This window comes from Pyrus communis, chromosome 6 (assembly GCF_963583255.1).
Source record: "Pyrus communis chromosome 6, drPyrComm1.1, whole genome shotgun sequence".
NCBI lineage: Eukaryota > Viridiplantae > Streptophyta > Magnoliopsida > Rosales > Rosaceae > Pyrus > Pyrus communis.
This window is the reverse complement of record NC_084808.1, coordinates 26,174,196-26,186,977: the sequence shown is the minus strand read 5'-3', so window position 1 is coordinate 26,186,977 and position 12,782 is coordinate 26,174,196. Positions and strand designations below refer to the sequence as shown.

General features: G+C 36.9%; 2 protein-coding genes across 2 annotated transcripts; both read left to right on the top strand.

Annotated features, from left to right (window-relative positions):
- The first annotated feature begins 330 nt into the window (after positions 1 to 330).
- On the top strand, positions 331 to 3,405 carry LOC137737575 (uncharacterized). The gene is made up of 3 exons (XM_068477106.1): positions 331 to 1,005; positions 1,465 to 1,615; positions 1,750 to 3,405. Exons 2-3 carry the CDS (start codon positions 1,471 to 1,473, stop codon positions 3,183 to 3,185), a joined length of 1,581 nt encoding a protein of 526 aa, XP_068333207.1. The 5' UTR covers positions 331 to 1,005; positions 1,465 to 1,470; the 3' UTR covers positions 3,186 to 3,405.
- Positions 3,406 to 7,168: 3,763 nt separating this feature from the next.
- Positions 7,169 to 8,851, top strand: LOC137736321 (uncharacterized). Its single transcript, XM_068475609.1, has one exon. The coding sequence runs from the start codon at positions 7,169 to 7,171 to the stop codon at positions 8,849 to 8,851; it is 1,683 nt and encodes a 560-aa protein (XP_068331710.1).
- Positions 8,852 to 12,782: the final 3,931 nt, after the last annotated feature.

Sequence of the window (12,782 nt, the reverse complement as noted above, 5' to 3'; positions counted from 1 at the left end):
CACAAATGTATTTTTGAAAACATCGTCTATATTGTGTATCTTTTAACTAAGTGATCGAAAGTACAATACCTCCTTATATAATGTCGGGATTGCATAATAATAAAATTAGTTTGTCATCAATGTAAAAAAATACAGTACTTCTTACGTTCAAAGAATAAAAATAAAAATAAAAACAAAACTAGTTGGCTACAAGTTCTTTAATGATTAAAGAAAAAAAAAGTTTCGTGAGGACCTTATCGTAAATTCAATTCCACAAAAGCCGGCTTCAACCCTTTCGCCTTATATAGGGTCCAGCCCACACCAAAGCTCTCTCTCACGGTATCAAGTTAAACCGGTTTTTTTTTTAAATCCGGACCGCTTCCTTTACAGAAAAATACGAACCGTAGCCCTTTTATCTTTCATCGTCATCGCCTTTCGATTCGATCCCAGGCAGATCGATCAAATTTATTTCCCAGATTTCCCCTAATTTCTTATGATAATCATTGAATCGGATGTCCATTTGTTTAAATCCGAATCTCCTCTATCGATTAATCCCAAATTCGACCAAATCCTTTGGTCTCGTACAATTCTAGGGTTTCGACTCTGAATCGGCCCCTTGCGTCTCGTAATATTCCAATCCCTCTCGTTTCTTGGATCTAATTTCTGTCTCCTTGCTTTGCCCTCTTGAATTTGGTCCTAATTTTGTAAATTTTTTCTGCCGCGTCAAATTTCTAGGGTTTCGTAGAGTTCATCTCGTTAGGGTTTGTTCTTTGTGTAAAATCTTGTAGGGGTTTTGTTCGCCTCACCTTTCTTTCGCTATTTCGTATGTTTTTGTCAATAATTTCACGATTTCACTTGTCAATTGCAATTTCTAGGGTTAGGGTTTCTGAAAAAATCCAGCTTCTTTATTTGGTAAAATTGGATTAGGGTTACGGTTCCTAAGGCCGATAAATCCTTTTCTGCTCATAACCAGCGTTCAATTGTATTACTCAAGCCGTCTGCTGTTCCTCTGAAGAATTAATAGAGGTACAATTTTGTTGTTGTCATTATAATCTTGTGATGGGTTTTTGTTGTAATTATTGGAAGCTTTTTGCCCTATCGGTTATCATTATTATCCTTATGCTGACAAATAAATGTGATAAGTGGAAACAGTATTGAGATTGATATTGATATTATTCAAAATATTTTGTAAGTTTTTGGTTAGCTTAAGTTGGAGTGCGTGGTCCGGTGAAAATGGCTTAAGTGGTCTGTGATCAAGTGAAGATATGTTGGTGTTCTGATTAAGTGAGTGAGCAATTGAAAGCAAGTTACCCGGGTTTTGGCGGATTTAGATTAGCAACATTAGATGCCTGCAGTTCTTGTCTTGGAAAATCTGTTATGACAAATGTAGTATTTTATTCCTGCTAATTGCATAAGTATTATTGTTATTGGTGTTGTCATGCATATTTTCAAATTTTTCATAGAAGTTAATTATTTGGGCTTCAGGTTAATATGGGATTCAAAAGGCCCTTTGATGATGTCGAGTTCCAGGAGCTTCCTTATAAGCACTCAAGACAACATGAATTCGGTGATAGGTGCTCACCATTCTTTGATGCTGTTTCTTGTTATGGTGCTCCCCGAAAAACTTATGTTTCAGGTAATGTTGTTTTGGCGTTACATTACTTTCATGTTCCTTTTGTAGCTAATATAGCCTGCTTTTTAACTTACTGAACACGGTTGCTTTGACTGATTCATGTTGAAGTTTAATATTTTTTTTTCTTTGTAAAACAGGTGAGAATGGGAGTGGTGATTGTAAGTCCCAGTGGCTTGAGGTTCTTGAAAAATATACTGTTGCTGAAGATTCAACAGCTGTCAACAAGGGTTGTGTTCCCTTCTCATCGGTTACCAGGAGTTATGGTGAAGAAGATGTGCGTTCTGGACCAGATGCTTATTCACCTCCTGCTGAGGATTTCAAATTTGACTTCCCAAGGAGAACATGTGTTCCTTTCAAGGATGCTTATTCTTCTTTGTTTGACTGCTCTCCAAGGAAACAAGTTCCAGTTGGACCAGATCATCAGGCCAGGATACCTTTATGGAGTGGACGCATGAAATCGACGGATCAGAAAGATGAGATTTATAACAACCACATTTCCTTGCAATCTTTGGAATCAGAAAAGACTGTGAACAATGATAGTGAGGAAAAGCGTTTAGGGACTTGTGTCATTCCAATGCTTGACTCAAACCTCTCAGCACTTGAGTGTGATAAGGTTGGATTTGGTCGAACAGATTGTAGCTGCCTGGACGCAGGTACAGTCAGGTGTGTGCGACAGCATGTCATGGAAGCAAGGGAAGAACTTAGAAGAACTCTTGGAAATGAAAAGTTTGTCAAGTTGGGGTTTTGTGACATGGGGGAGGAAGTGGCACGAAGATGGAGTGAAGAAGAAGAGCAGGCCTATCTTGAGGTTGTTTACTCTAATCCTGCATCACTGGGGAGGAAGTTTTGGAAGCAGTTGTCTGCAGTGTTCCCTTCTCGTAGTAAAAGGGAACTGGTCAGCTATTATTTTAATGTATTTATGCATCGCAGGCGGGGTGCTCAGAACAGATCTAGTATACTAGAAATAGATAGCGATGATGATGAGTGGCATGGAAACGATGGAGGTTCCAATGATGTGCGAGATGCTGAAAATGATGAAGACTCCGTTATTGAGTCTCCTTACTATCAAGATGATCGTGTGGGCAATGAAGAAGATTACTCTGAAGAAGATGATAGTAGTGATGGTGGCGACAGTGATCGTGATGTGGGGCATGTTGAAGGAGATTCTAGCGAAGCAGATGGCAGGATAGATCATGTATCACAATCATACATGCTGAAGTCAGTTAAGGAAGGAAAGTTTGATACACTTGGGAATTGGGAAAAGAATTCAGGGTGTACTGGAGAGGAATTTGATTTCCAAGATGACTCGTGTGTATCTTTCGAATTTCAGTCCAATATCCATGATTCTCGCAGCAAATGCTTGGATAGCCAACCTAATGCATCCAGTGATGCAGCTGGTCATGCATATTTATTGGAGCCTTGCAACGCTAAAGTTTGGGACGGAAGGTTCGCGGTGGACACCATGAAAGGCGATGATCTACTGCCAACGTGGAGTATGATTGAAGACATATTTGATCAAGGAATGGCGGATTACAAGATGACGGATGAGCGCAAGGCACCGGCCGGTGGCTAGGTGGCTTACGAAATAATTCTTTTAACCCCAGTTAGTTGCTAATAAAAAAATATGAAAAGAAATATTGAGTGGTTAAACTCGTCATCAAATACATCGTCTTTTTCCTTGTTCTCTTATTCTTCTTCTTTTTCTTCTCTTCATCATCATCGTACAAAAGAAGTCGACCTTTCCCCTCGTCTTATTCGAAATTCCCAACTTTCTAAGCAAATTTCCCAACTCTGCAACACCTGGCTTTGCGATTAGATGGGAAGGAGTTGGATTCTCTTCCCTCTTTGTTCTTTCTTCTCTCCTCCCTTCCTATTTATGTCTGGTTTGGTGGTGAGGACATTCTGAGGAAAGTTGGTATAAAAAAAAAGCTAGGAGCTATTTTTATGTTTGGTAAACATTCAGTTTCAGCTTTTTTTCATAGTTTTGGGTGAAAACAAACAAAAAACAAGAAGCTGCAAAACCCAGCTATGAAAAACTAACTTTTTTTCACATCTGTTTTACATAAAAGTTACCAAACATTATAATACTGTTTTTTTTTATTTTTTTTTAAAAGCACTTTTACAAAAAAGTTTATCAAATACTCTGCTGTTTTATTTTACAGCTGCTTATTCTCACAGCACAACAGAAGTAGTTTTTTTTTAAAGCATAGCAATACCAAATCAGCCCTTAATCTGCGCGATTAAGTTATATCAATATTTTATATTAATTTTTTATATAAAAAGACAAAATAAAAAATGTGATAGGAGAGGAGAAGGAAAAGAGAATAGAATGAAAAAAAATCATACTCCGATGAAAAACTCCCGCCGCCAGGTGATGATTTTGGGCCCTTGGATGGGATCTGACGGCCACAAAAATTCGGCACAAATGCCAACCTGCACCGAAGAAATACCGCAGCTCCATTAGCTCTTTATTTATAGTCCCACAGCAGGCACCCTCATGAGAATTTTTATCAACACTTCCCCCTTTTTCGATGTCTCGGAACAATGATATTTACACTTTCATTTTTTTTCTTCAACACTAACATATTTGCTGTGTGAAAAAAAAAAAAATGTATTTCAAACTTTTGAAGTTGCGGGTGGTGAAATTGTTCTTTTTGTTATTTAGGTTCATGGGTTAATAGATGAAGTCGAGTAAAGGAAAACAAACATGAGAAATGCTAAGGTGACTAAGAATGAGATTTTTTGTAAATGTATCGTCATCTTACAATTTAACGATAATTCTTTCATATTATGTATTTTCGTACCAAACAAATGAAATAACATAAAATTCATAAAAAATCGAACTTTTAAAAAGATCTCGTTGGCATCTCGACAAACATGAATCGGGAGATAATACAAAAGGAGAAGGATACTCTACCCTCATATTCCCATCTTTTTCCATCCCTTCTTCTCAGACATTATTTTTTGTCTTATTATCTCTATAAAAAAAAATCAATATATGATATTGATGTGGTTTAACTGTGACCATTCAAATAAGAGAACATGAAAAGGTAGAGAGATTAGGAAGATAGAGAATTCTCCTCCAATAAAAAATGTATTAGTTGCGGCAGCCGACCAAGCACTCTGCTGAGAATATATAATGAGGGACGACTGACATGCACACTGCAATTGCGACTCATATCTTCCAAGTCAATGCTTGCAATTCCAAAAAGGAATTGGATCCTCTCTTGAGCACAAGCTCAAGATCCAGCTGATCAGCCCACGTGAATTTTAATCAAACAGTTACAATTATTATAATTTTTAAATGAATCTCCTGTTTATAATCGTTGGATCAAAATCTAACGGCTCACGTGTGCTGATCAGGAGGATCATGAGCTTGTGCTCAGTAGAGGATCCAATTCCTTTCAAAAAATGGGTGGTTGAATTCTTTAACTTTTTTGTGTTGGCCAGGTGGTTCTCTTGAGTTGGGTTGGCAAATTTTGGTCAACCACTAGATAATTTATCAAACAACTCTAAAAAGTTTAGAACTCATATTTAGGTTAAGCTTGGCCAAACACAGGTCAAAATTAAATCAATTGATTAAAATAGTGTGTCTGTTTATTAAAATTTGAATTATGTTAATGGACACAAATAAAATAAATTAGGAGATACAATCGAGCAGATAAATTTCTTTTTCGTCTTTTATTTTCTCTTTGGCCAATTGTATTTGTTATCCAAACTCATATAAGTTTTAAACAAAAAATAAGACCCACAAAAGAATAATGCATGATATGGAAGATGCCAAGCAGGAAAATAAAAAAAAGAAAAAACATCTGAAATGGATATATGACAATCAGATCCGTACAATAAGGGTGATTGACTTAATCAATGGAACTGGTAATTACTAAGCAAATATGCCTTTCTATGAATTGAACAGTGGAACTTAGTGTGTGTTTGGAAGTGTTTAAAAAGACTAAAAAGGTTTTTGTTGAAAATGTTTTAAAAACTAATCTTTAGTAAAAATCAAATGGGTCTTGGAAAAATACTTAAAAGTGTTTTATGTAAGAAATACATATCTGGTGCTTATTAAAAAAAACACTTAAAGTGATTTTGAAACTCAAAATCAATTTTCCTAAAAGTCTTTTTAATCATTTTAAAAACACTTCTAAACGACTGTTTGTTTTGGTGTTTGAAGTATTGGGAACAACATGTGTCATCTTAGTCAGCATCCAACTTCAAGATTTGTTTGATGATTTCAATCTCAATCGTTGAATTACGTATAAAACTTGAATTATACGATGAAAAAATTGTTAAATTCAAAGTATGAAAATGTGGACTAACAACAAAGAAACAAGGTATATGAAAGTGTGGATAGACTACAAAACACCAGTCATATACTAATAGTGGGAAAGGGATTGAAAACAAAGAAAATTCACGAAATGTTGACATGCCCCTATCACCTATGCAAATACATTTCCTTTTCGGATTGTGCTGGACGCAATCACTCATACCGGCTCATATGGGCTCGCACTTGCACCAATGGTTGAGTGTCACCTGTGCGTGCGTAGAAGACTGTCTCAAGCACTCTTCCGACTATATAACTACATGAAGCTTATAAAACAATAAAGATCCGACCTTTGGATTGTGCTTCTATACAATTACAAGCAAAGACAAGGTTAAGGCATAGTTTGGACCAGGGGATCATTGCCGGATTCTCTTTGTCAGGATCCTGAGTATCCTCCAATTATATTCATTTATTATATATCGTATGATCAGTTTTTATCAAGTGTTGTTTATATTTAATTTTAAATAAAAAAAATTTACAATGATTATCTTTACCCTAGTTTGGAGGATGATGATTCAATTTTATTTTAGGCTAACTAGTAGTATTGCTCCTCAAACCTTGGGATCCTCAAAATACACCCATCAATCCTGGCCGTCCAATTGAACAGCGAATACGTCTCACTTGACTACACGTGCTGCCAATCTTCTATTCCCGTTTTATCTTTTGCTTCCATGCATGGAATTCTCCTCCGAGTATAACACAAGTTAGAGAGAGAGACTTTGGAGAGAGAAAGTGAGAGAGAAGAATCTCTGAATCAGTCATGGCTTAGCTTTTTGATTGTTTTTTAGAGGCCTCTTCATCGCCATCATTAGCGTGAAGAAACCCATTTCTTCAAAATTTGATCTTTTCGATTTAATCCTAATTTTTGTTTTCAACATTGAAGAAGGGGATTGTGGGTTATACTTTGATATGGAATTTAAAGGGTTACTTTTTGTTGGGTCGGATCTCGTACTTCACAAAACTGTCACATCTCAGCACTTTGATTCTCCCATCTGTTCATCACCTCCAATAAAGCTACAAACTTTGTGATCTGTTTCTTCAGTTGCTCGCTCGATCTGAGAGAGATTGTGCCTCTGTTTCTATCTGCTATTTGGGTATTTTTTGCTGGAATCAGGGAACCGAATAATGCTGCATTCTAGCTACTTTGTTCGAGGTAAGTTTTGCTGATTTTACTTTGTTACTGCTGCCCATCTTTTGGTTTGAACTATTGAGAGATGAAAAAAAATCCAACCATGGAAGAAGAAGATCGGAACGATCAGAACCAGAAAAATAAATTTGTCTGCAGGTTTTGCAGCAAAAGTTTCCGTTGTGGGAAGTCATTGGGTGGTCACATAAGAACCCATCTGAAGATTCTGAACAAAAAACCAGTTATTGAAAAAGAAGAAGAGGAAGAAGACGATGAAATTATAGCCAAAGCTGCTGCTAGGATTGTAAAGTTTTCACCTTTTGATGGTGGGAATTCTGGGTACTCTCTCAGAGAAAATCCCAAGAAAACATGGAGGTTTTCGGATGCGGGCCCCACTTTCCAATTCCAGCAGGAGAAAGTGTGCAAAGAATGCGGCAAAGGGTTTCAGTCACTGAAAGCTCTGTGTGGTCACATGGCTTGTCACTCGGAGAAGGAGAAGCTGATGAACAAGTTTGAAGAAATCTCAGAGTTCAGTGAGAAACAGAAGCTGCTTGATGTAATGGACAGTCAGTCGGATACTGAGACATCGGCTCCTCCGAGGCAGAGAAGGATTTCCAAAAGATTGAAGCAGCAGAATCTGGATGTTTACTCTTCTGTGGCAAATGGTGGTTCTTCGTCTGGTGGTTCCGGAATTGAGCAAGAACAGCAAGAGGTTGCTCTTAGTTTGATGATGCTGTCACGCGATTCGGGTGGTAAAGGGGGTTTGAATTCGTTTGCTGAATCTTCAGACAACAACTCTGTGATTTTGGAGGCCAAATCTTCGTCTATCGATATGAGGATTAATACTAAGGAAGGTCTGAACTGTACCTATAAAGTGAGTGATGTTATGGGGATGAAGAGAGTTAGAGAGAAAAAGTTAAAGTCTGAGGAGATTGAGGTTTCTGACAATTCTGATTCTGGGTATTTTAGACATGAGCAACCTAAGAAAGTTGATTCGGATGTTTCGGTTGATGGGTTTTTTAGGAATGGTGAATTTCACAAGGGTAGAGCAGAATTTGGATCCAGAATTGTGGGATATGAGTCCTATGATGTGAAAATAAGGAAGGGTTTTTGTGTCGAATCTGAATTAGGGAAGGATGTGTCAAATGCAGAAGCTCGTAGTCCTGATCAAGTGCATAGAGATAGAGGGACTATGAAGTATACACTGAGAAAGACAACCAAGAATGCAACTTTTCACAGACCAATTGTTGATGATTCTTCCAATGTCGAACCCTGCAGAAATGCGCGAAAGAGCGGAAAATACGAGTGCTTGACATGTAACAAAACGTTCCATTCTCATAGGGCTCTTGGGGGGCACAGAGCAAGTCACACCAAGACCAATGCCTACTCTGAGTCCATGTATGAGAGTGGGGAAAACAGCATAGACACTGATCCCTCCCCTGTTCCAACACCCGAAAGCAGCAAGCTTGCTGATCAGCATTGCAGTGGAAAAAAACCAATGAATGATCAGGACTTCAGTGGCAGTGCAAAGAGAAGTTCTGGGACCAAGAAAAGCAAGGGGCATGAGTGTCCATTCTGCTTCAAGGTTTTCAAGTCAGGCCAAGCTTTGGGAGGTCACAAAAGGTCACATTTTGTTGGAGGATGTGAAGTCAAAACTGTGGTACTTGGGCAGCAAGAACCTGATCAACCCCCTCCTCATGAGGCTGAAATCACAGCACTATTTGATCTCAATCTTCCAGCTCCAATGGAGGATGAAGCAAATGACCATTTTGGGTACATGGCATGGTAGATTGGAAGACAGGGTTTTTCAAGTATGGACCGAAACACAGTATGCACCAGAATCCTTGAACGTTGAATCCTTAACTGCACTTCCAGCCGTTCATTCACCTAGTTGATTTTAGAATTTTCGTGGAAGAAGATGCAACAAAAGCGTGAAACTTTTTTGGTGGGTCTCTTTATCTGTTACTGTAGTGACGCAAATGAAGGCAAAGTACAGGCAATGTGGTGAATTTTTTGTTTCTCTTTGGGTCCATCCGTTCAAAGGAATGCCTTGCAGAGGTAATGGGTGCATTTTTAGTTTCAGAGACTTGGAAGAATTGAGTAATTCTTGCAAATTTTCCATCTTTTAGTTTTTGGCTTGTTCTGAATAATTTATTTCATCATCTTTCTCATTTGTAGTGCACTGTTTTGGAATTTTAAATTATTATATATTCTTCTACAGTGTTTTGGATAAAACAAAAGTTAAGAGTAATGCTGGATTGACATTTTTAGATCAAATTTGTAAATCATATAATATATCATCAATAGTAAATCAGTATGTTAATAATCTAGCCCCTGACTAATTGAGAGGACATCAAATCTTCTGCACCCAAAGCCCTATGTGACTTCTCTGCAACCTATATCTTTTGTTGACATCAAGTTATTTATTTAAATTATACTTAACCGTGTTAACTTTTCAACTTTTCTCTCCAATAAAAAATAAAAAATTAAAGATAAATTAAATCAAACAAATATGCGTCACTTAAGTAGATAAGATAGAAAAATTACAGAGAATTTTGAGTACAGAAGATTTCAACTCTTACGAGAGACTCTAGGACGACCCAAAGAAATAATCTAGCCCATGATAGTTCACAGCACCAAAAAAGGAACGTAATTGCTAAAGTCATGGGGTCCTAGGTCATGGAAAGTGACACTTCATCAGATATGGTTTTCATAAATAAGGTAATTTTCGAGAGCACATACTCTCTCCCCTCTTTTACTTGTAACTTTAAATGGAAAAGTTTAAAGACCAAGGGAAATTGTAATTCACACTAGTTTAATTTTTCGCTGAACCGAAAAGAAAAAAAACTTACATTTATACATTTCTTTGGATTTTAGAACGAGATCTGTAGCTGATAAAATAATGACATGTGTTTTAATTTTTTTTAATTAATATTATAATAATATTGATACGAAACGTCATGTAGATCTCATTTAGACTAACCCTAAAAGATTATAGAGACAAATTGAAAGGACTAATTGTTTCTCACCTTACATAATCAACTCCACTTGTAATTGTGACCATTCAAAACTTGAGACTGATTTCCTATTAAGCACCAAATTCAGTGTTGAAAACTGTTTTATCCAAAAGTTTCTTCAAGGACCACCTGCTTTATGAGGAAATTTTAAAAAGTGGTGCCACTTAAAATGTTGGAAGAGAAGTTTCCTCCATAATTTACATCCCTAAATCACTCACACCGTGTTTTCACATTCAGATATGCATTTGCATTTCTGTAAAATTATGATTACATAGAAGAAAGTTTCAAGCCAATCTTCCTTGTAGAGTCTTCTTTCAATGTGATAAAAAATGGCAACCTTAAGCCAATAAGGCTCTCAGTTTTGTGGCGGTGGGCGGGAAGGGTGGGTGGAGGGGGGGGGGGGGGGTGGGGAGGGTTGGGGTTATTGTACGTAACCTTATCCTTACTTTGCAAAGAGGCTGTTTCCATGACTTGAACCTGTGACATCTCGGTTACAAAGGAACAACCCTTCTGTTTTATAAAATAAGAAACAAAATTGTTTCACATTACAACTTGTAAATTAGGGGATCCTAAAATAGTAAAAGCTTCTGCAAATAGAATTTGGGGTTGTTAGAGATATGGATATGTCTTAAGCATCAAGGTTGAAATATTGGACTAAAGAAATATAATTAGTTTGTGGAATCATGAGGAATCAAAGTCCATTTTGCACTTTTCATCGATGGGGAAGAAATTTTGGTTCAAGGTGGTTGCATAGCACCTACCACTAAGCATTTGAGTTTGTTTTAATTCATCTGTGTTAGGGAAACTTTGGTCCAAAACGGTCATATCCGTTTGGAAGAATCATTGTTTGATACTGTCATATAGAAATGGGCCATGAAATGAAAACTTCACCTATGATATTTACCAATTCACTATAGAAAATTTGGCATAACCAATTGCAGGTTTCGAACTTTGGATTTTTGTTGAGAAATTTTTCTCTAATTACCACTAATCTAAATGAGTTGATATATTCATCCCGAAATTTTCATAATTTCTATCAAAATCAACCGATATTGATATTTTCACTCGTATCGATATTTTAAACATTAATTATAACTAACGAATAAATTAGTTATACTACATGACAAAATCGAAGTACTGCTTATTTACCTTTATTCTTCACAAAGCACACAGGGGTTGTTTTGTGCATTATTTTCCAACTAATATGTTCCTTCCATCATCTTAGTGTAGTGTGTGTTCTGTAGATGACCTCAGCCCTCAGCCCTCAAGACAACCTTTTTCTTATGGGGAAATAAAAGCTCGAGTCAGCTTTGCATTGCATTCGCATCAACTCGAATCACGAAGCACTTGAGAGGAGTATCAATTGCTTTATGTAAATAGAATTATGAACTCATATGGAAACACCAAATCTTTCAAAACCAAACATTCATTATTGCACACTCTAACTCTTTAGGCAACTTGGATTGGCTTGTCACTATATCATATCACAAACCTGTGTCACTTTTGAGTAGCGATTTTGGTACTTGTTTTATCTTCTGTCAATCCAAATCGAGTAACCTGTAATTTTTATAGAATCCACAATACTATTGATGCATATGTGAGTCAAGTGAATTAGTCGTTACAATATGCTTACCTACCAAGCTCTCACTCAAATTTGAATCTCCTCCCCTTAAATTAGAGTCTAAATATACGAGAAGCTAAATTATTTTGGTATACCCGGCCAACTTGGAAAGACTTAATATACAAATTACCAGGCTCATTGTTTTTCTGAACCTGTGGGCAATAAGTACCCATTAATTAAATCAATGTGCAAGTGTAACCATTTTATGGCATCAAACATTATTTGTTTGGTGTGATAGAGGAGCTGACTCATTTATTCCGATAGAGAAATGTTTATATGAAATGGAAGAATTAGGAGTGGGGTTGGTCATGGCTATTTTTTCCATTTTTACCGCTGCATAGAGGATGGAAATGTATTACCCAACATGAACAATTGAGGGTAGCTAGGGTTCCTTGTGTTTCTGATTTTTATTTGTTTTTGGGTGGACATCTTTATCATGCCTTTTCTGATACTAAAATGTGGATGATTTTCATATATTAAAAAGTCTCTTCTACTTTCCTATCAAATCTCTCTTTATTCTAGCACATAAATGAAGGATCAAAGAGATTATGGTAGATCGCATTCACCAAGAAATGACCTTAATCGAAAATCGGATCGGCAACAAATAACCTGCTTTATCTGGATTCAACTCGTACTCATAGTTAAGCAGCAACATGAATATGAGACTAAAGTCCCTCCATGCATCCTAATACTAGCAGCCCCTTCTTAAAAGAGATTTGAGCAGCCGTCTGAAAAGACTATTGCTGCGCAAAAGAATATGTTTAAAAAGAAGAAAAATCACAAAGTGAGTGCAGAAGGATCTGGAAAACATAGAGTGGTCCTGCAATCGAATGAACGTCTAGGCGCGGAACTGTGCTCAAAAAACCCAAGTAGAGAGTAATTTTGTTTATAAGTTGGACCAGAGAAAATCATAACAATTTTCTGAATTTCCGACTCCTTTCACCCTCGAGTTTGAACCTTCTTCTCTAGTACATGGGCTTATGTTCATGATCAAAATTGTAGACTACAAAGTAATAAAGCCCAGCCACAAGAAAGGCCAACATGGCTCAATTAATTGAAGAAGATAATTTGATTTGTTGTGT